General features: G+C 57.4%; 2 protein-coding genes across 13 annotated transcripts; one reads left to right on the forward strand and one right to left on the reverse strand.

Moving 5' to 3' along the window:
• The first annotated feature begins 2,976 nt into the window (after nucleotides 1-2,976).
• Nucleotides 2,977-4,988, forward strand: COMMD5 (COMM domain containing 5). Of its 2 annotated transcripts, none has more exons than XM_077847808.1 (2): nucleotides 2,977-3,123; nucleotides 3,903-4,988. In XM_077847808.1, the coding sequence occupies exon 2, from the start codon at nucleotides 3,952-3,954 to the stop codon at nucleotides 4,624-4,626; it is 675 nt and encodes a 224-aa protein (XP_077703934.1). In that variant the 5' UTR covers nucleotides 2,977-3,123; nucleotides 3,903-3,951; the 3' UTR covers nucleotides 4,627-4,988. The 2 variants fall into 2 exon arrangements, with proteins under 2 accessions (XP_077703934.1, XP_077703935.1); XM_077847809.1 differs by having other exon boundaries at nucleotides 3,045-3,123; nucleotides 3,861-4,988.
• Nucleotides 4,989-8,343: 3,355 nt separating this feature from the next.
• On the reverse strand, nucleotides 8,344-20,936 carry ZNF7 (zinc finger protein 7). Of its 11 annotated transcripts, none has more exons than XM_077847757.1 (6): nucleotides 20,821-20,914; nucleotides 19,924-20,094; nucleotides 19,786-19,830; nucleotides 19,294-19,453; nucleotides 16,341-16,457; nucleotides 8,344-12,508 (listed from the first exon to the last, which is right to left on the reverse strand). In XM_077847757.1, exons 2-6 carry the CDS (start codon nucleotides 20,005-20,007, stop codon nucleotides 10,716-10,718), a joined length of 2,199 nt encoding a protein of 732 aa, XP_077703883.1. In that variant the 5' UTR covers nucleotides 20,008-20,094; nucleotides 20,821-20,914; the 3' UTR covers nucleotides 8,344-10,715. The 11 variants fall into 11 exon arrangements, with proteins under 11 accessions (XP_077703883.1, XP_077703881.1, XP_077703891.1 ...); XM_077847755.1 differs by having other exon boundaries at nucleotides 19,917-20,094; XM_077847765.1 differs by lacking the exon at nucleotides 20,821-20,914 and having other exon boundaries at nucleotides 8,344-12,065; nucleotides 12,432-12,508; nucleotides 19,917-20,554.
• Between the last annotated feature and the right edge of the window lie 1,452 nt (nucleotides 20,937-22,388).

Below are 22,388 nucleotides of genomic sequence, written 5' to 3' on the forward strand. Positions count from 1 at the left end.
GGTGACCTGCTTAGCAACCGAGTCACCATTTTGTGCCAGGGACCACCTACTGACCAGGACAGTGTCCTCCTCACCAGCCAGTGGGTTAGGCAGTCCCAAGTGTTCTCCCTGTCACCCAAGTATGGTTCATTTGTGTTAGTCTGGGTCCTCCAAGAAGCAGACACGAAGACTGGATTAAATATGCAAATGTCAGGGAAAGATCTGGCACGAGAGAAAATAGGGAGTCAGGGAAGATGGAGAGAGCTATCAGACCACAATTCAGGTCTGACGCAGAGAGAAAAGTTTGGGTGAAATCATCCCAGCCTTGTCCCATCTAAGCAAATTATTGAGACCAAGTCGGCCACCTGGGGACCCTGTGTATTCCAGGAACGGGCCTGCCCTAGTGTCCCTGCCATGCGCAGTAGCTGGTGGGGACCAGCCCTGAGAGGTGTGGCCTCAGCACGCCAGGGTAAGCTTCAGAGCTCAACCACGGAGCTCTTCGTTAATGAGGTTCCTGTAGTTGCAGGCGCGTCCAGAACATTCTCTCGGCCACCACAGTTGCCAAGCAAGGTATCTATTGCGTCTTTGCCAGGAACGGAAGAGCACAGGGGTTCAGGAAGCTGCTAGTGAAAATGTTCACTAATGAAATTCTTGTTTCCCTTTTTTCCTCAGTCTGAAAAGTGTAAATAGGGGCAGTAATGGGGGGTCTGTGCACAGACATGTTTGGGAGTCATATGAGACACGTGATAATGACATGTGAGAGCGGGGCAGAGGCAGCAGCCCTGCCATGGGGGTAACGATGGCCATGCCAGGCCCATGCAAAGAGCAAGGGCAGACCGGGGAAGTAGGGGCAGCCCCACAACCTAAGGACTCGCTCCTACTCCAGGAGCCAGTTGTCACTCCCAGTTTGTCACCGGTGCTTCTGAAAAACCAGCTGTAAGTCAAAGGTTCCACGACTCCTCCTCAAGTTTGATAATTTGCGAGAGTGGCTCAGAGTTCAGGAAAACACGTTGCTTGCCGGATTCCCGGTTTATTATGAAGGATGTGACTGAGGAACAGCTGGTTGGGAGAGCAGCACAAGCGGAGGGCCGAGGATGGGGCCCTCCGTCCCCTCTGACGGCGCGCCACTCTCCACATCTCCGAGTGTTCCCACCCCGAAGCTCACTGAACTCCGTATCATGCGGATTCTTGTGGAGGATTCGTCCCATGGGTGTGATCAATAATAAGCTTATTTTCCAGTTCCTCTCCCCTCTCTGGGGGACGAGGTAGGAGAACTGAGCATTCCAAGCTCCTACTCAGAGCCGCTCAGGAGCACACTGAGAGTCACCTCATTAGAACAAGACACTCCGCAGGGTGTCCGGTGGCTCAGTTAGTGGAGAATCCAAGTCTTGGTTTCGGCTCAGGTCACGATCTCATGGGCCACGAGACTGAGCCCCGTGTGGTACTCTGAGCCCGGTGTGGTACTCTGAACTCTGGGGAGCCGGCTTGAGGGTTCTCTCCCACCACCCCTCACCCCACTCCTGTGCGTGCCGTCTCTCCCTGTCTCTCAAATAAATAAATAAATCTTAAAAAAAAAAAAAGACGGTCCTATGACCCAGGAAATTCCAAGGGTTTTGAGGGTAACTCCTTAAAGTCCTATCACTTTGGAAATTACAAGGTTTTTAGAAGTTTGGTGTTGAACTGCAGTCAACAGCTAAATATTAGCAGGAACTTGGGGCAGAAACATATATGTGTTTCTTATTATTTCACATTGGGAAAACTGGATGTCTACATGCAAAAGAATGAAATTGGACCCTTATCATATGTAATATGCAACAATCAACTCAAAATGGATTAAAAACTTAAACATAAGGGATCCCTGGGTGGCGCAGCAGTTTAGCGCCTGCCTTTGGCCCAGGGCGCGATCCTGGAGACCCGGGATCTAATCCCACGTCGGGCTCCCGGTGCATGGAGCCTGCTTCTCCCTCTGCCTGTGTCTCTGCCTCTTTCTCTCTCTGTGTGACTATCATAAAAAAAAAAATAAAAAAAATAAAAAACTTAAACATAAGACCTAAAACCATAAAACTCCTAGAAGAAAACGTAGGGGGAAAGCTCCTCGACATTGAATGCTTGTGTGTGATACCAAAAGCATAAGCAGGAGAACAGACCGCGAGGCCCTCCCCGGAGCAGAGGCGCTGCGATCCGCTGTGCTAAACTGAGGCGCCCCGGACCGCACCGGAGCCGGGAGTGCACCGCTGGGGGGCGTGGGGGGAGGGCGCCCCCTGCTGGCCTCCAGGCTCCGCGCTCACCGAGATGTCCCATGAATTTTCACATCAAATTGAACCCATTTTGGGGGCGCCCGGGGGCTCCGCCGAGGAGCGCCTGCCTCCAGCCCAGGCCGTGACCCCGGGGCCCGGGATCGAGTCCCGCGTCGGGCTCCCTGCGTGGAGCCTGCCTCTCCCTCGGCCTGGGTCTCGGCCCCTCTCTGTGTCTCAGGAATAAATTAAATTATTTAAAAAAAAATTGAGCCCATTTTTAAAAATTTTCTATTTATTTATTCCTGAGACAGAGAGAGAGGCAGAGACGCAGGCAGCGGGGTCTGCGCGGCGGCCTCGGCCCAGGACCAGCTCCCCGCAGCAGCGGCGCCGGGGCCGGGGGACGCGGCGGGTCCCGCGTGTTCTCCGATCTCCACCTCCACACGGCGTGGCCCGGCCTCCGGCCCGCGTCTCCCCAGCGACCAGCCAGCGACGCGTCCCCGCGACGACCGCCGGCCGCCCCAGAGCCTCCTCTCCGACTCCTCGGCTCAGTTTGAGGCTCCGCGCCTCCCCTTCACCGCCGTGAGCGAACGGCCCGAGCGAACTGCACACGCCGCCGCCGCAGCTCCCCGGGAGGCCAAGCAGCCCCACGGCGGGGCGGCCGACGCGCAGCAGCGGGCGGGGGAGCCGGGACCCCGCAGACAGCGCCCCGAGCGCCCCGGAGCCGCCGGCCGAGGCCGACTGCCGCGCCAGACCACAGAGGCCCGGGTCCTCCCGCCGCCCTAGAGCCGCCCGGAAAGTGGCCGCCGTCGCTTCCGGAAGTGGCCTCCGTCGCTTCCGGGGCCCGGGGCCGCTTCCGGCCTGGAGGCGGCGTGGCCCTCCGGCAGCTGCTGCGCGCGGTCCTCTGCAGGTGCGGGGGCGTCGGCTTTGGGGGCGGGGCTGGGGCCCCTCCGCGCGGAGCCGCGGCCTGCTCCCCGTTCACCGCGCGCGGGGCTCCGGAGGCCGCTCCCCGGCTGCGCACAGGCCACAGGGCCGCCCCGGCGGGCACGGCGCACGGCTCCGGCCCTGGGATCCTTGGGCTCGCGGGTGGCGGCGAGAGCGCCAGCGGGGGCAGCCGGTCCCGAGCGGCGGGCGGCCGGGCCTTCCCGGGACATCGGGCGTGGGCGCGGCCAGGAGACCCGCATCCCTCCGGGCGCCCCGGGGAGGCCCCAGGGCCAGCCCCTGCGACGCGCCGTGACATCACACCGCCCTCCCGGCCCCGCGGGTCCCGGTGCCGTCACGTGCCTCGGCCCCTCCCGCCCGCGTTGTGGGAACAGGCCTGCGTTCTAGTCCTGGGGCGGTTGTGTGTGGGCCTCAGTTTCCCTGTTGGCTCCTGCAGACCCTTGGGGCGGCTCCGCCTTGGGTGCTGTAGGGTGGCAGGTGGCCGCGGCCTGGCCGCCCGCCCCTCCGCTCTCGGGGCTGCGGTCGCTGCCCCCTGCTCCCCGTGATGTGTTCGAGGTCTCCGTGAGCCTCCTGTTGGCCGGGCCTCCGCCCGCACCCCGTCCCCCCCCCCTGCCGACGCCCGGGCGCCGCCACCCGCTCTCAGCGCCCCCCTTCCCGCTGTCAGCGCCTTGAGGCCGCAGCGTCAGTCCTCATTTTCTGGCCCAGGGCACGCGGTGGTCACGGCTTCTCTTCTCCCCGCCCTGGCAGCTGCGGCGGGGACTCTCCTCGGGGCTTCCGACCGGCCGGAGAAGCAGCCATGTCTGCCGTGGGCGCCGCAGCGCCCTACCTGCATCACCCCGGCGACGGGTACGCGGGCCGGCTGAGCTTCCTGGGGGCCCAGCTCCCCCCGCAAGTAGCTGCAATGCCGCGGCTCCTGGCCGACCTGGACAGAGGCACCTTCAGAAAGCTGTTGAAGTTGGTGGTGAGCAGTCTGCAGGGAGAGGACTGCCGGGAGGCCGTGCAGCGCCTCGGGGCGGCTGCAGACCTGCCAGAGGAACGGCTGGGTGCCCTCCTCGCGGGCACACATACGCTGCTCCAGCAGGCCCTCCGGCTGCCCGCCGCCAGCCTGAAGCCCGATGCCTTCAAGGACCAGCTCCAGGAGCTGTGCGTCCCCCAAGACCTGGTCACAGACTTGGCCAGCGTGGTGTTTGGGAGCCAGTGGCGGCTCCTCAACTCTGCGGCGGGGCAGCGGGGGGCCTGGCTGCCCCGTGTCGCCGGCTTGCGGTGGAGGGTGGATGTGGCCATCTCCACCAGTGCCCTGGCCCGCTCCCTGCAGCCGAGCGTCCTGATGCAGCTGCAGCTGTCGGATGGGTCAGCCTACCGCTTCGAGGTGCCCGCCGCCAAGTTCCAGGAGCTGCGGTACAGCGTGGCGCTGGTGCTGAAGGAGATGGCCGACCTGGAGAAGAAGTGTGAGCTCAAACTGCAGGACTGACCGGGCTTGCAGCCCCACCGCAGTCACGTGGGAGGAGCCGGCCCTTCCTGGAGGCGTCCTCAGTGTGATGTAAGAATCTCATCATGTCCTACTCGGTTCAGTTGAGGAGGTTGTATTTTCCCTTTTTATTGGAAATAAAGCAACAACAAAAAAAGTGTCCTGGGGGATCCCTGGGTGGCGCAGCGGTTTGGCGCCTGCCTTTGGCCCCAGGGCGCGATCCTGGAGACCCGGGATCGAATCCCACATCGGGCTCCCGGTGCATGGAGCCTGCTTCTCCCTCTGCCTGTGTCTCTACGCCTCTCTCTCTCTGTGACTATCATAAATAAATTAAAAAAAAAGTGTCCTGGGAGGGCATCACACTGCGCACCCCTCCCCTGGCTGTTGGTCTTGTTCCTGGGTGAGGGCACCTGCTGCGCTGCTGAGGCCAGTGTGGTTCTGGTTTTGATTCCCTCTGGTGTCGAGCTAAGGCCCGTCTGCGGACACCGTTTGGTCACTCGGTCGGGCCTCATGTAGCATCTGACCTCCCTGCCCACTTGCTTTCGGGAACGCTGTTTAGCGTGGGCATTTCATTCCCTGGCTTCTGTCCTTGACCTCATGGAGCCAACATTCTAGCGGGGAGGGGAGACCTTACAAAGTGACTGGCAAAGCTTGTCAGAGGAGGGTAAGTGGTGCCGAAATAGAGCAAGGGGGTGGCGCCTGGCGGCCTTGGGAGATCGAGCCCTGACTCCTGTTTCCACTCGCTTCATCATCTCTGAGTCTTGGGATCACGACGTGTGGGGCTCCAAGCTCAGTAAGGAGTCTGTTGAGATTCTCTGTCTCTGCCCCTCCTCCCACTCGCACCTTTTTCTCTAAAATATTTGCCAACAACGACAACAAAAAGGGGCGCCGGGGTGGTGCAGTCGGTTAAGCAACTGCTTCGGGCTCAGGTCATGATCTCGGGGTCCTGAGTTGCAGCCCCGTGCCAGGCTTCCTGCCCAGCGGGGAGTCTCCTACCTTGCCCTCCGCCCCCCCCCCCCCCGCCCCCAGTGTTTCTCTGTCTCTCTCATAAATCTTAGGAAGAAAAAGAAAGAAAAGAAATAGAGCAGGGTCCCAGGCATGGAGGCGGGATAAAGCGCTGGGCTGTCCGTTTAAGTTGGGTCCCGTGGGGGCCCTCCTGGAGGCTGCACTGTACCCGAGACGTGGAGCAGTCGGCGGGGCGCTGCTCGCGGTGGGCGAGCTGTGGGGGCTGGGGGGGGCCCGGCCTCTGGGAGAACGGCCCCCAGTCCCGAGCCAGGTGGGTGAGTGATGGGTGCTTGCTTGAGGTGAGGGCGGAGGGCCCGGGCAGCTCTGTGCCATCACGGAATATCCCAGGTTAAATGGCTTAAAGGACAGATTTCTGTTTCCTGACGGCCCTGGAGGCTGCAGGGGGAGGTCGGTGCGGGAGGAGGCCTCAGCCAGCCAGCCTCCACTGGCCCGGGGGCCCCACAGGGAGCCTGCTTCTCCCTCAGCCTGCGTCTGTCTCAGGCATAAGTAAAATATTAAAAAAAAAAAAAAAAAGACCGCAGCCCTGTTGGGTCGGAGCCCCTGTCGCACGTCGCTTAGCCGCATCCACCCGCAGCGGCCCCTCCGTCACACCGGGGGCTAAAGCTTCAACACGGCTTTGCAGGGGACACAGTTGGGCCCTAGTGAGAGTGCACAGGTGGCAGCGGGGTCCCTTGGGGCCTGGAGTGGGCGTGTTCGGGGCCGCAACCTGGGTGACGCCTGCGGTGTCCCTGCCTCCGTGCTCCCCCCGCATCCTGGATGACAGCCCTAGTGGCTCGCAGGAGCTTCCTGCTGCTGAGCCCTTTCTGCCCCCCGCTCCTCTCGTGTGCGAGACCCTCCTGGGACGAGGCCAGTGGGGCAGGAGCAGAGGCCGTCCTGCCCTGGGCTCCCACGGCCCCACGCGGGGCGCCCCGAGCTCTGCTGCCGCCGGGCTGCTGGGCCTCCGTGCCTGTGAACGACACGCGGGAGCAGACACAAGGCCCCCAGGCCACCGTGGCCACATCGCGTCGGTGAGACGCGCTTGGGGAGGACGAAGCCGCACGGGGAGCCGCCTCCAGCTGTGGTGGGAGAGGGCTCCTGCCCCTGAGGGGGGCCCACGGGGGCTCAGGGGTGCAGGAGGCATGGGGAGAGGCCTACCCGCGCACTCGCAGGCTCAGCACCGGCACCTGCTGTCCCTGCACCTGCTGCACCTGCACCTGCTGTCCGGCCCGTGGGGGGCAGCGCTCTGCTCAGTCCCCCGCTGCTGCCCGAGGGCACGCGCTGTGCTTTGTCCACAGAGATGGCCAAGAGCAGGGACGGTGTCCGGTCCTGGGAGGGGGGGGGCACAGCGGCCGCCCTTACCTCCATCTCCAGTGCCTGGGAGCTGCGGGGCGTGACCGGGGCGTGACCTGCCCGCCGCCCGGGGGCGACCGTCGTGGGCCTGGCGGCCGCGGCGCAACAAACACCAAGCACAATCCTGTCCAATAAAAAGGTTTTAGTGTCGAGGAGATTTTAATTTCATGTCACAGAATCATTTCATCTTCGGTCCTTTAAGGCCACACTCAGGACACTGGGTCCACACAGGGCCCGTAGGACAGCAGTTGGTAGGCTGGGGGTGAGCCCCGTGCCCAGGCCGCCCCACCTGTGCTCAGTCCTCCCACTGCCGGATTCGAGGGCCACCTTTGCCTCCAGGCCCGCACAAGGCCTTGGATGCAGAGCGGACACTCCCACTTGGAAGATGACCCTTTTCCATTTTCTGGATCTTTTTCAGATCTCTGTGGAAATCTTTTTTTTTTTTTTTTTTAAATAATCTCCACACTCAACCTGGGGCTCGAACTCATGACCCTGGGATCAATCAAGTCACGCGCTCCACCTGTGGAGGCGCCAGAGGCCCCTGTGTGGAAACTCGATGCCCGCGGATTCTTCTTCCCGGAGCGCTGAACAAATGCATCTACTGCGTTTGGGAGGCATCCGGCTGAGCCGGGCCGTCAGACACATTTCCGAGGCTCTGAGTGGAAGCCACAGGGCTGTGAACTCAGCTGGCCCCACACCCCCCGCCCCTCTGTGGAGCTTTGGGGGAGCTCAGTGGTTCCATTCCAATATCCTAAATCAAAGCTTAATCTGGTAATTGAGTAAAAAGTAGTTCAGGTCAAAATTGTAGGTTTATAGTCTCCAAGAGAGAAATGCCAGATCACCTCTACTCCGAAACAGTTCTCGGTGTTCCTAAAAACGTGTTGTATTCAGTAAGGCCCAAACTGGGAAACCCAGCTTGCAGGTAGAACACAACGTCCCACCAATCTTGCACCCCCCCACCCCCCGCAAAGTGCCACCAGCACACGTGGCACGCAGATGCCCTTGGCTGGCTCCCGGGGTCCCGAGCCCCGGGCATTTTAAGCAGCCAGGCGGCTGGATTTCACCAAGGCTCGCCAAGCAGGCCACTTGGCTGTCACGAGGGTGCAGCTAAGGAAGGACCCCTCATCCTACACTTCTGCAATCGAGGCTCCGGACTGGAATGTAGGCCTGTAGGCTTATTTCTATTGAATTCTTGGTGGTATTCGGACGTTTAGGTGAACAAACCACACTAAAAATACAGAGGAAACCGAATTCCTCAAGAGGTCGAAGGGCATGAGGTTTTTACCTACGTTAACAAGGCAAGACCAGCACGCGCGGTTGTAGCACAAGAGTGGCCAGAGGCAACCTGCACACAAAGGGGCCAGCTCGGTTCCAATAAACTTTATTTGGTCACACTGAAATTTGATTTCAATATAATTTTCAAATGTCACAAAATAGTCTTTTTTTTTCCCCACTTAAAAATGTAAAAACCCTTCTTAGCTTTTAAGCTTTTTAAGAGGTAAACTGAGGTACATCAAATTTTTGAAGAGTTTCTTTGAGCAAACATGGACTGGAACCGGGCAGCGCCCAACTGAAAAACTGGGAGCTCCGTGCTGCCAGGAGCGGGAAGAGGGGCTGCCAGAGAAGATGCAGAGCTAGGAACCCGGCTGACTGCTTGTGGCTTGGGATCTGTGTTCGTCCCTAAACCCGCGCTCTCAGAGGAGTGCATTTACAGGAGCGGACTCTGGCTTAGACTGTGACCTGCCACCCGGCCTATGGCCTGCATGCCTGCTTTCACAGGCCGCAGGCTGCATCTTGCCCCCTGGCCGGCTGTGCCAGCCCCGATCGAGGGCCATGTCCATCTAGAGAGAGAATCCAGGTGCAGATTTAGGTGGAACCCTCTGGGCCTTCTGGCTGGTCTGCAGTTGCTGTTGGGAGGATGGCATCCTGCCCAGGTTGAATACATAGAACCTCCGACCCTGGCGTCCTACTACCCAGAGGTGGCAGAGAGGATTCCTTTCTGGGGATGGCACATTCAGCGACCAGGCTGCCTAGGGCACGTGGGCCCACAAAGTCCCTGGTCCCCTTGCATTGACGCCTTTGGACACAAGTTCTGGGCGGAGTAGGGACAGCTGAAGAGGCTGTTACAGCTACTGAAATGGGCACAATGACCTCATGGTGTCCTGCTCCTGGAGAGGGACCACCTCTAAAGGTGCAGGTACAGGCTGGGGGGCAATCCCCCCTAGAACCAGCACTGCCGCCTGAGAGCACGTCACACATGGTGCCCGGCTATGACTGGGCTGACGTGCTACAGGGCGGAGATCCCTGTCAACGTGCCAGGAACCAAACCTGATGGACCAGACCACCCCAAACTCTGCTGTTCCCTATGCCAGATAATTCTGGAACCTCCTAGCTCAAACACAGGGCCAGCCAGCCCTTTTTTCACCTGATACAAATCCATAACCTGATACTGGGCTGTACCACACGTGCCCATCAAGCCTGTGTCTCGGGGAACTACCCACAGGCTTAACCAGACCAGTGTGCTGGTGACCCAAGTCATGTGTTGCAATACTCAAGTGACTGACCTGTGTCCCTCTGGATTACCTTTGTCTATGTTGAAGAAACGGGCCTCTCCACGGGGACAGGGAGGGGTCTTTGGCCCAAATTTTGCCCCGGTGGTAACTGGCAATGACACCACAGATGGGCAGGTCTTGAGTGAGTGGAAGTGGGCAGTAGCCAATCTAAGACTTCTGGTCCCCTCGAACTTTCTCACAGTGGTGAGTCCAGGACGCTAGGGCGAGGCCGGCACCAGAATTGGTTAGCCCCATCCTGCTGGTGAGCCCACGGCCTCCATCTCCACCAGCCTCTGGGAACAGGCTACAGGCTTACCTGTCAGTCTGCAGACCCGCCCTATTCCGGCAGTTTGCACAGCAGGAGGAACGAAGCAGGAGGAACAGAGGAAGCATGGGAAGCAGCAGTAACAGGACACACCCTGGCCTCTTGGTAGCATCTGCTGGGCTCTCAGGAGCCGTCCCTGCGGTGCCGAGTCTGCCTGGGTCCGGCTGGAGATGCTGGCTCGGGGTCTGTGTGGGAGGGGAGTGGCTCTCGTACACAGTTCATCTCTTCCGATCGCCCTGTAACGACGCTCAGATAAGCGCGACTCTGGATTCCAGGGACAGTGACGTCCCAGACTCACAGAGCAGGTCCCTAGGCCCGGGTGCTACTCTTGGAGTCGTGTGCAGATCGAGCTCCTCTTGCTGGCACCAGGCCCGCTGGCTGATCCCCAGCTTGCTCTGATGGGAGCGGACTTGGAAGAGGAGGAGTCAGGTGAAGAAGATGGGAGGAAGGAGTTCTAGGCACGTCTCTCTGGGCTCCCGCTAGCGCGAGCTAACACCCCCACCACTGAAGCCAGCCCGAGGACCTGGCGCGGAGGGAAGACCCTCTGGGTAACTGCTAAGCTACGGGTCTGGCAAAGCTGGCCAGGACTCCTCCTCATCCACAGGGCCTGGGTCTTCCCTCTGTGAACTCGGAACTCTACGCACGAGCACCCTGACTTGAGGGACACAGGCTTTGCTGAGTGGGATAAAGTCACACATTCCACCAAAAAAACATCCACTTGGTATGCATTTGGACATTTTCTTAATAATTTGCAACCTATCCCCACATTCCAAATTCTTGTTAGTATAAACGATATAAAATACATGAAGTTAAGGCTGCAGGTTTATTCACATTTATACACATTTATAAAGGGAAGTGCTCTATCCCATGTGAATTTTTTGATGCTGAGTAAGCCTGGAGCTCCGATTAAAAGCTTTGCCACATTCATTACATTTGTAAGGTTTCTCTCCGGTGTGAATTCTCTGATGTATGATTAGATGCGAGCGCCACCTGAATATTTTCTCACATTCGTTACATTTATGCAGTTTCTTTACAGTGCTGACTTTTTTACGGCTCACATGGGTAGAAGCTTCCAAGGTATTCCCGTATTCATGATACCACTGAGCACGAGTGTGAATCCTCTGGTGCTCGATGAGATAGGAGCTCCGACTGAAGGCCTTCCCACACTCACTGCACCCATAGGGCTTCACTCCTGCGTGGATGATCTGGTGCTGGAAAAGGGTTGAGTTTTGACTGAATGCTTTCCCGCACTCGGTACACTTGTAGGGTCTCTCCCCAGTGTGGACCCTTTGATGGATCGTGAGCTGTGTGCTCATACTGAAAGCTTTTCCGCATTCCAGGCACTCATACGGCTTCTCTCCCTTATGGATTCTCTGATGGTAAATGAGACTGGAGCTCTGGCTGAAGGCCTTTCCACAGTCACTACACTCATAGGGTTTCTCCCCAGTATGAATTCTCTGGTGCTGAATTAGGTGGGAGCCCTGGACAAAGCCTTTCCCGCACTCCTCACATTTAAATGGCTTTTCTCCAGTGTGAGTTCTCTGGTGGCGAATAAGCCGTGAGCTACAACCAAAGGCTTTTGCACACTTGTTGCATTTATAAGGTTTCTCTCCGGTGTGGGTCAGCTGGTGCTGACTCAGGCGAGACACCCACCTGAAGGCCTTCCCACACTCGTCACACTTAAATGGCTTCTCTGTAGCGTGTATTCTCTGATGTGCAACAAGGCTGGGGCTATCTGGGTTCCTTGGAAGTTGAGGTTTGTCCCCAGCGTGCATCCGCTGGTGCTGGGCCAGGGTTGAGCTCTGGCTGAAGGCCTTCCCGCACTCCTGGCACTGGTAGGGCCTCTCTCCAGTGTGGGTCCGCTGGTGTCTGACCAGCTGAGACTGCTGGCTGAAGGCCTTTCCACACTCCTGGCAGCCATAGGGCCTCTCCCCCGTGTGGACCCTCTGGTGGTGGATGAGGCTGGAGCTCTGACCAAAGGCCTTTCCACACTCCTCACACCGGTAGGGCTTCTCTCCAGTGTGAATTCTTTGATGCTGAATAAGTTTTGAACTCAGACGGAAGGCTTTTCCACACTCGATGCATTTGAATGGCTTCTCACCAGTGTGGATCCTCTGATGCTGATTAAGCTGTGAGCACAACCTGAAGACCTTCCCACACTCCTCACATTCATACGGCTTCTCTCCGTGGCAGTTACCTCGAGGCTTCCCCTGCAAACAATCGGGTACTTTTGTTTTACACTCCGGACATGTGTTTGGTTTCTTTCGTGTATCAATTTCTCGACGCAGTGCAATGTCTGAAGCAGACTGGAAGCTTCGGCCACACACGTCACACCTTCGGGACGTCCCTTCTGCACCTCCTGGACTTTCGCCAGGCTGACAACCCAGGCCACCACTGCTCTCCAGCTCACCACATCCCTGGGCACCCTCCCTTGTGAAGGTCTTCCTGGGAGCCACAGTCCCTGTGCTCAGGCGGTTTCTCTGGAGAGAGCCTGGCTTACTCTCTGACCAGACTGCACCATCAGAGGGATCGCTAAAGCTAGAACTCTGAGGAAAAGCCGGTGGGGGGCTTCTGACCATTGCCGCACAGGGTTCTGATTTTAGAACATCCACGTCCTCACCGGCCTGCTCGCTCGCAATCCCACCTGCAGAATCTGAAACAGAAAATAAGATGTCCGTTGTCCCCTGTGCTCGAGAGACAGGACAGAGACCAGCGTGGGGATGGGGGGTGCGGGTCATCCCTGGGAACGGAGCACCCTCCCAGGACAGGCTGCATCAAGCAAGGATAGACCCACATGGAAAAACACTTCCAGAAGTCATGCCTTTGACAGCGCCCAAAATTTGGTGTCACTAATACTTTTCACTTTCTGCGTTCATCCCACTACCATGTGCTCCTGCGTGCAGGCACGTGAGCGGACATCCATCCTGTGGGGAACTGGTACGAGTGAAAACCCATGAAGCAGCAGTGATCTTGAGAGCCTGCCAAGTGTGGCCAGAGGCTCCTGGATCCAGAGGAGGTGAAGTGAGGGGAAGAGGGATTTATTATTTATTTTTATTTGTTTTTAAAGGTTTTATTTACTCATGAGAAACACAGAAAGAGACAGAGACTCAGGCAGCGGGAGAAGCAGGCTCCCTGCGGGGAACCCAATGTGCACTTGGTCCCAGGACCCCGGGGTCATGCGCTGAGCCGAAGGCAGATGCCTAACCACTGAGCCCCCCAGGTGTCCTGTGAAGAGGGATTTAGAACTATGAGCAGAGGAACAGGCAGGCTCTGAGGATGACAAGGCTGGACAGCTGCTGAGGGGCACCCCAGGGATGAGTCTGAGAAGTGGGGTTCTGAGTGAAATCCTCCAGGGGGCCAGTCACAGGGTTCCTGGTGGTTCCTAACATCAATGCCCTCACCAGCTCCAGCGATCGCAGTTCTGGGTGGTCCCAGGTGACGAAAAGGCCATCACACTGAGCATCTTCTGTGGGTAAGGAACAGGGTTCCAGCCATTCCTCACTTAGTCTTCATGACAATCCAATGAGACCAGTAGTGGACCCCGCCCCCCATAAGGAACCTGTGGCCCCTCAGACACACAGCCAAGGAGAGAACTAGGAATGGACCTGGGTCTGTCCTTCCACCACTTGCCCTTTCAACCTCTCTGTGCCCTTAGGACATGGGGACTCTCCTGACTGGTCTTTTTTTTTTTTTTTTTTTTTAAAGATTTTATTTATTTATTCATGATAGTCACAGAGAGAAAGAGACAGAGAGAGAGAGAGGCAGAGACATAGGCAGAGGGAGAAGCAGGCTCCATGCAGGAAGCCTGACGTGGGATTCGATCCCGGGTCTCCAGGATCGTGCCCTGGGCCAAAGGCAGGCGCTAAACCACTGCGCCACCCAGGGATCCCCTGACTGGTCTTCACTGCACAATCCTACACCCTTCACGGGGCAGGGCTGGCCGTGTGGCACTGGCCCCCTCACCCTCTGCCCAGGACTCCCTTTGCTCTGCAGCTGAGAAAACGGGCAAGCTCTGCTTTCCACCGCCTCCTACTGGAGAGCAGAGGCCCCTACGGACGCCAACGGAGACCATGGTGGAGATGGCTGCAGCCTTGGGGCTGGGACCTCCTGCTCAGAGGAAATGCTAACCCCACGGGGCTAAAGCAGCCACAAATGCACCCGACCACTCTGGGGTCGGCCTCCATCTGGTTCCCTATGACCGAGTCTGAGAAGCCCCCTGCCCCAGCCTCAGGGGCTCCCCACTTCAGGTCCACTTCTCCCTGCCTCTGCTGACTGCTGACACCCTCTGACAAAGACCCTCCAGCCGAGCCCAGCCCAGGCTCCCGAGCCTTTCTCGATCAGGCCTCAACCCTGGCCCGTAAGGGACAACACACCAATGCTGCTTCTTGCAGCTCAAGGCTGCACCCCTAGGATGGCTCTGCCTCCCGTAAGGTGTGTGCCTGGGAAAACTCAAGGCTGCCAGCACAACCGACCGTTTGTTCCAGCCACACCTGAGGGACAGGGAGTCTCCCAACCTCCGTGGGAGAGCAGGACCCAACTCCTACAGGCAGTGGTCAGCAAGCCCAGGTGGGTGTCACAGGGCCCAGCCCTCGCCCGCTCACCCCTGCCTGCCCCGGCCACATCTGAACAGATGGAAGCCGTGTTCACCCACACTGGACTCTTCCCCATCACAAAAACTACTATGGATTAAAAACACATCCTCACCATTTTAACCACCGCTGGGCCGTTTGTGTGTGTGACACTGCCCACAGGCACCCCTGGGGACTCCTAACTGAAGCCCAGAGTTCACCCTCCCCTGGAACTTGAGAGCTCTTATCTGCAAACTCTAGGTAACCCCTGAAGAGATGCAAGCACATGTTTAAAAAAACAGCTTCACTCTGGAAGTGGTTTTGCCTCAGAGAACAGACGTTGTGTCCCGGCAGGCTGGGGACAGGTGTGGTGATGGTGGGTCGGGGTGCAGCTCCGCACCTTCCTGCCACTCCGGGCCACTCCTCGGCGATCTGCTGCACCAGGCGCAGGTAACACCTTGGGCACATAAGTTTCTCTAACACGTTCCACACATTTTCGTCTGTGAGGCTGTGCTCCTGCCCTGTGCTATCAGGCTCAGAGCAGGTCTACACATTTCATGTTTTCTTTGCTGCTGACTCATCACCGTAAAGACCATCTGTTCCGTATGAACCCACCAACTACCCAAATCCGCCCAGCTCCAGCTAGCTCTCCTGCCTCTTTGAAATCTCCCTTCCCCATTAGAAATACTTAACAGTGGCTGGGGTGTATGTGGGCTGGTGTACAGCGTTAGATCCTTCCGAGGAAGGGCCAGGGAGGGGCCTCCACAGGAAGGCAGGGGCTTCAATGACAGAGCCAAGGATGCTGGGGGCGAGGGTCAAGGCCCCCAACACTGCCTGTACCTCTGCCACCTTCCACACGACGGTGCGCCTGAGGATGCTCTGCAGAGACTCGGGAACCCGCTTTAAGGAGGACTCCAGGGCCCTAACTGCCACAGTCTGATTCTCCAACTTGCTTCCCAGCCAGCCAGGGACTGTGGGAAGAGGACATGGCAGGTAGCAGGCAGGATCCTCTTCTGTGGCCAAGATGCATACAATCTCACTGCCCTGAGCAAACTGGGCAACGCATCAGCTAGGGAGGCTCAGACAAGGCTGAGGCAATGGCATCCCCTCAACAGGAGCCCAGTGGGAGCCAATGCCGCACGGTGGCAGAGGCCCCTATTATGGGCGGACTGTGCCCCCGAAGATGTGTGCTGAAGCTCAGCCCCAGGACCTTAGAATAGGACCTTGTACAACAGGACTGTTGAGTGCTAGTTAAGATGAGGTTGCGCTGGTGAGGAGGCACCTAATCCTACATGACTGGTGCCCTTTCAGGACGACATGGGCGGGCGGGGAGGTGGGACATGATGACGGAGTCAGAGACCGGAGAGTGATGCAGTCACAAGCTAAAGAACACCAGGGCCCACCAGAAGCTGCAGGAGACAGGAAGGGTCCCTCCCTAGCGGTTTCACAGGGACAGGATCCTGCAAGCACCTTGGTCTGGACATCTGGAGTGGAGACGATTAACCTCTGTGCTTGTAAGTCCCGCGTTTATGACGCTGTGTTAGAGCACCCAGGACACCGACGCAGCCCTGAAGCCTGCGCAGAGCCAAACTCAGTGCTTTCCTTGGATCGTCACCTTTGCTTAGCAAGAACATCAGTACGTTAGAAATTCAACACGTGCCTTAAGAACAAACTGTTTTTGCTGTAACACGCAAGAATTTCATGTCCCTGCTTCTCTGCACTTTGGTCTCTCCCAATGCAACTCCACAGCTGGGCTATGCTTCTGTCAACAGCCCCACCTGTGGCCATGTGTTCCCAGGCATCCAGCTTCGTCAGTCCCTGGGGTCCAGGTCCACCTTCCCATGAGTTCTCTGCTGGGCATGAGTTCTCTGAACACCTCCTCAGCCCTGGACCCAGAAACTCAGGCCTGAGCCTCACCTGTAAGGAAGGTCCTTGCCCCCTCTCTCCCTTCGACTCCCTTCAGGTCGAGGACCCATGGCTCCTGCCCCTGCTCCAGCCGGGAGATCAGCTCAGGCTTGAAGACCAGGAATCCTGCTGTGGGGATGGCAGAGAAGGACACTGTGTCAGTATAGCTGAGGGCCCAGCACAGGGTCCAGCACCCTTACTGTCAGGAGTAAAGAGGCAGGGGGCTGCCAGAGCACAGGCAAAGCCTCTGAAGGGAGCATCGGGGGTGAGGGTCTGGGCACAGTGGCCCTCTTTCCAGATTGGTCCCAGTCCTGAGGTTGGACACCGAGATGCCTGGACTCTCAGCCCTTTCCCATCCATAGCAGGGCCAGGATCCTCAGTGGTTCTGACACTAAAGAGTCTGCAAAGGAACTAAAAATCTAAATGAACACATCAACTTATAGGAACGCTAAAAATGACAAAATGAGCACAAAAGGAAATTCACAAACTTGACTATTTTTCACTAAAAAACCAAATGCTACTGCAAGATCTTCCTTTCCCAAGAGCCCAAGGCCCAGATGGTTTTACAGGTGAATTCTACCAAAAAGTATAAATCCACATACATAAATTCTTCCAGAAATTAAAAAGACAGCAAAAGCTGCATAGTTCATCTTATGAAACTGACATACCAAGTGCTGCTTCCAAATATATATAAGAACAATTCACAAAAAGAAACATATTAAAGTCCAATCCCCTTATGAACAGGAGCAAAAAATCTGAAATACAATACTACCTAGCTGAGTCCAAAATGATATCAAAGTTTATACATAAAATATAATTTAGAGTTTACTCCAAAAGTATAATAAAATATCAATATAATTTACTTAACTAAAAAAAAAATCGTATGAGTTCTCAATTGATGCAGAAAAATAATTCGAAATTCAATGTCCTTTTGTTTTTTTAAGTGTTTTATTTTTTAAGTAACCTCTACACCCAACATGGGCCTTGAACTCACAACCTTGAGATCAAGAGTCTCACACTCCACTGACTGACCCAGCCAGGTGCCTCCCAATGTATTATGATTGAAAACAAAACTTCTGGGGCGCCTGGGTGGCTCAGTCAGTGAAGCATCTACCTTTGCCTCAGGTCATGATCCTGGGGTCCTAAGATCGAAGCCTGCATCAGGCTCCCTACCCAGTGGGAGTCTGCTTCTCCTCCTTCTGCAGCTCCCCTTCCTTGTTCGAGCTCTTGCTCTCAAATGAATAAATAAATACAATCTTGAAGAAAAAAAAAACTTCCTTAGCCACTTTCTTCTAATTTTAATTACATGCATTCCCTTTATTTTTTTTTAAAGAAATGGTTATTTTTTTATGTTTCTTAAAATTTTTTAAAGTAATCTCCACATCCAATGTAGGACTCGAACTCACAACCCTAAGATCAAGAGTTGCACACTCAGTCAGTGGACTGAGCCAGCCAGGCATCCCTAGAAGTATTCCCTTTAAAATGAGGAACAAGGGGGGATCCCTGGGTGGCGCAGCGGTTTGGCGCCTGCCTTTGGCCCAGGGCGCGATCCTGGAGACCCGGGATCGAATCCCACATCGGGCTCCCGGTGCAAGGAGCCTGCTTCTCCCTCGGCCTGTGTCTCTGCCTCTCTCTCTCTCTCTCTCTGTGACTATCATAAATAAATAAAAATTGAAAAAAAAATATTTAAAAAAATAAAAAAATAAATAAAATGAGGAACAAGGGGATCCCTGGGTGGCGCAGCGGTTTAGCGCCTGCCTTTGGCCCAGGGCGCGATCCTGGAGACCTGGGATCGAATCCCACGTCGGGCTCCCGGTGCATGGAGCCTGCTTCTCCCTCTGCCTCTCTCTCTCTCTCTCTCTCTCTCTGTGACTATCATAAATAAAATAAAATAAAAAAATAAATAAAATAAAATAAAATAAAATAAGGAACAAAAAAAAAAAAAAAGGAACAAAACAGGCCTGCCCACAGCAGTCCTGCCTAAAACAGCAGTGTAGTTCTGGCCACAGCTACCTGTTGGGACACTGGGAAATAGAGGGGGAAACCCTCTCCTAGAATAAGGCACCAGACTAGTTGGAAGTTCAACAAAATTGCCAAATACAAGATCAACCCTCCAAAACCAACTGCATTTCTGTACAGCAACAATAATCAGTTAAAAATAGAGCAACAAGAAAGATACATTCACAAAGCAATAAAAAATAAAGCATCTAGAAGGTACCAGACCATCCTGGAGAAAATCCCAGAATTCTAACAAAGTACACAGGAGGTAAATGGAACAAATGGAGACACGTTCTATGATCTTGGATGAGAACAATTAGTATGAGAAAGAGATTAGTTTTCCTTTTAGGAATTCTACAAATTCAAAGCACCCCCAATGAAAAGCTCAGTTCCAAGTATTAAAAAACTCAAACTTACTCTAAATTTACATGAAAGAATTACCCTATTACCCCTGAATAAGTAAGTAAAGTTTTAAAAAGAACAAAAAAGGGAAGTTGTCCTACCAGGCATTAAGACACACTACAAGGCCAGCTGGGAAGCACACTGTCACACAGGAGAAAGGCAGCCCCACAAATCAATGGAAAAGGATGGGCTCCTACTTAACTCCAGACACAAACGTGGAGCCCAGATCTAAACAAGAAACATAAACTAGAAAGCCCACAGGAGAACGTGTAGACTGTCTCCATGACCTTAGAGTATGAAAGAATCTTTAAATAAGGTTTCAAACGTACAATCCATAAGGCGAATACTAACGGATTAAATTTCATTAAAATCTGACCTCACAAAGTTAACAAACATAAAAGCATGCAAAATGGTGTTTACAATGCACAGAACTCACCATGACACATCCCAGGGTCAGTTCCTGACCCTCAGAGACCCACGGCCCCCCCACCCCCCAGACAACGGGCCTGACTAGGTGGGTGCTGACCCATGATGCAGGAGGAGGGGTCCCAAGACACAGCCTCACCTAGTCCAGCCACGCTGCTGTGGTTCTCCAGCATCACCTCCTTGTACAGTGCCCTCTGGCCAGGGTCCAGGCACTGCCACTCCTCCCTTGAGAAGTGTACGGCCACGTCACCAAACGTCACAGCCTCCTGAAAAGACATACACCAGCACCCCAGGGAACCCTGGGTGCCAGCCCCATTCTGGCTCCACCTCATGTGTGTGTCTCAGGGACATGCACCACAGGGTTGAGCCAGTCACCAGGCCCTTTCGGCTCTAAAAATCGAGGGGAGGAGGAAGCCAGACCAGGGTGATCTACAGACCTCCCCCCATGAGGGCCTCAGATGGGCCCCAGTCTGGGCAGGGGTTTGTTCGCTCCTGTAAGGATGAGCACGCCTGAGCCTGCCAAGGGCCACCAGGGGCTGAGGAGGGTCTAGGACCAGGCCCAGCAGGCAGGGTAGGTTCCTAGAGGAAAAAAGTAGGACTCTAGCAGGAATGGAGGCAGACAGACTCCTACCATGAGGCTCGGTGGGTTGGCATCCATGTGTCCTGGCGGAGGGACCTGTTGGCGGTTAGGGAAGGGTCAGAGGTCAGGGTGCTGGAGGGGCCCGATCCCTAAATTCCAGGCTGAATTCTCCGATCCTTTACCTCTAACCTCAGACGTTCTTTGGCAGGGATATAAGGTGAGGCCAAAGCGGCCACAGCACTGGAGCATCTGCCCCCCAGAAGCTTCATTCATCTTTCAGTGTGTGAGGTGCGGATTGCCACCCACGCCAGGTGCCAGACTAAGCAACGGGGTCGCAGCAGCGCACAGTGCGCGGGAACCCTGCTTTCCCGAGGCAGTATGAAGAGTCAAAACTATGCAAACGCATCACCTCCGAGATCACGCCCCAGAGAAGGGACTCTGATCGTTCGACGGTCCCGCCCCAGAGAAGCTCACTAGCCCGGGGAGGAGGCGCGGCCGGGCAGCCGGAGTCGGGGAGCGTGGCTGGAGGACGGGCCCGAACAAGGTCACAGAAGGCAGTGGAGCCTGCAGGGCCCGCCGCCGCCCCAGGCTCGCCCCCTGGACGCCGGGATGCGGGGCGGACTCCCCGCGGGCGCCTCTGGCTCAGAAAGGGGCTCGTGGGCAGCAGCCCAGGCAGGGGCGGCCGGGGGTCACGAAGGCCGGTCGCCCACCCCGCCCGGGCGCAGCCCCTCCTGCACCGTCACGAAGTGAAGTCTTCCACAGGCGGCGGACCGGGAGAGGCGGCCCCGGGAAGCGGCGGGCTCGCGGGCAGGCGCAGGCGCAGACCGGCAGGGAGTCCGTGCGGGGAGCCCGACCCACCGCCCCCGCCCGCCGGCCACGCGGCCGCCGCCCGAGCAGCGCCCACGCCAGGCGCCCCGGGCCTCCGCACGCCGCTCGCGCCCCCGACCCCCGCGGGAGGCAGGGCAGCGCGGGGCCCGCAGCGCCGGGGGCCGGAGGACGCGGGGCTCGGCCGGCGGCGCCTCCGCGCAGGGCCGAGGAGCAGGCCCGCCGCCTACACCCGAGTCCACGCCCGGCGCGCCCACTCACCCTCCCCGTGGACCGCCCGAGGCTCCAGACGCGCGACAAAACCGGAAGTGGGCCTCCGACGCTCGCTCCCGCCCCGTCCCACCGACTTCCGGCCGCTCTGGGCCGCTCGGAGGTTCAGCGCCCTCGGTGATCCCCGGCCCGGGCGCGGGGAAGGGGCGGGGCCAGAGCGCCGGGGAGAGGCGGGCGGGGCGGGGCCGGGGCGGGCCCGGGGCGGGGTCAGCAGCCGGGGAGCGGCGGGCCCGGCGTCCCCAGCCCCGAGAGGTGCAGGGCTCGCAGCCCCGGGGCGGAGGGGGCTCGGGGAAGGGACAGAGAAGCCGAGCGGAGACGACGGGTGTCCTCCGGGAGGGGGGCACCCGGTCCAGGCAGGGGGCACCGCCGGGTTGCGGAGGGTGAGGCGCCCCGGAGGCTGGAAGGGCGGGGCGGAGAATGCGCAGGACTTCTCCGGGGAGACGGACCTAAACCTCCGAGTCGCCGGTGACCCAAGTCCTGGGGTCGCCGAGAACCGCGGGGAAATCTGGCGCTGCCCGGGGGAAGGAAGTGGCGGGGTGGGCCCGGCCCGGCCCTCCACCCCACGGCCGTCCTGCGGACTACCACCCCACCCCACCCCACCCCGCCCCCGGGCCCCTGGGAGACCCTCTCCCCTCCCCGGCCTCGGGGTCTCAGAGCTCCCGCCGCGCCCCCGCGCTCAGCTCCGGCAGCACCCTCCGCAGGAACGAGTGATCGGGAACAGGGAGGACAGAGAAATGCCTGCTTCCCAGCCGCCCTCCTGGTCCTAATCCCCCAGGAAGCGCTTCCGGGCTTCTTCCCGGTGCGGTGCGCTGACCTACAGGAGCCTCCCAGATGGAGAGTCTTCACCCTGCAGGATGCCTGCTGGCGGCGGGCCGGTGGGTCATGCCCCGGATGATCCCGGGGCAACAGGAGGACCAAAGCCAACGCTCGCGTCTGCAGAGCCTTGGACAGAGCCGTCGCAGCCCCCGTGGCAGCCTGGCCCAGAGTGTCAACCCAGCCCACACCTGGGCGCTGCCGGGGGATGGGGTGACTGGGATTGCTTCCATACACTGCGGGCGTTCAAGGAACCTCCATACCCCTGGCCCTCCAAACTCCCCAAACCTTGGGCCCAAAGAACAAACCAACCAACTGTTCACAGCCACAGGCCTGAACACTGAGTGCTCAGGGTCCCTTCCCTGAGCATCCCAGTTTGCTTTCCAACCATTTCCCGTCTGGGATTGGGATTCCACACCATAAATGTTCCTGGGGAAAAAGGCCACTTTCATCACTTACAAGAAGATGCTTTTCCAAGGACACTTTCTGTATCCTAGTGCGTGGCCCAGAGCGATAGTGCCTTCAACAGAGACTCCACTGGCCGGCATCGTTGGGCACTCGGCCTCACCTAGGGTCTGTTTTAGGCAGGTATGGTAAAACATGCAGACCTGGAAGTGACTATCATGAAGGAAGACGTTTATGCTCATTTATGCTCAACCACTGGGCCACCCAGGAAGCAGGATCTTGGACAGGTGTCTGTATGCCCGTATTCATAGCAGTATTATTCATAAACCCAAAGGTCGAGG

Source organism: Canis aureus, chromosome 14 (genome assembly GCF_053574225.1).
Source record: "Canis aureus isolate CA01 chromosome 14, VMU_Caureus_v.1.0, whole genome shotgun sequence".
NCBI lineage: Eukaryota > Metazoa > Chordata > Mammalia > Carnivora > Canidae > Canis > Canis aureus.

Bases quoted from the DNA above. Each gene is read 5' to 3' on its own strand.
- COMMD5 (XM_077847808.1), top strand. From the start codon at position 3,952: ATGTCTGCCGTGGGCGCCGCAGCGCCCTACCTGCATCACCCCGGCGAC.
- ZNF7 (XM_077847755.1), bottom strand. From the start codon at position 20,003: ATGAAGCTTCTGGGGGGCAGATGCTCCAGTGCTGTGGCCGCTTTGGCC. The intron at 19,831-19,916 runs GTAAAGGATCGG...AACCGCCAACAG, and splicing joins AAGAACGTCTGAGGTTAGAG to GTCCCTCCGCCAGGACACAT. The intron at 12,509-16,340 runs GTGAGGCTCAGG...TTTCTGTTTCAG, and splicing joins GGCAAGGACCTTCCTTACAG to ATTCTGCAGGTGGGATTGCG.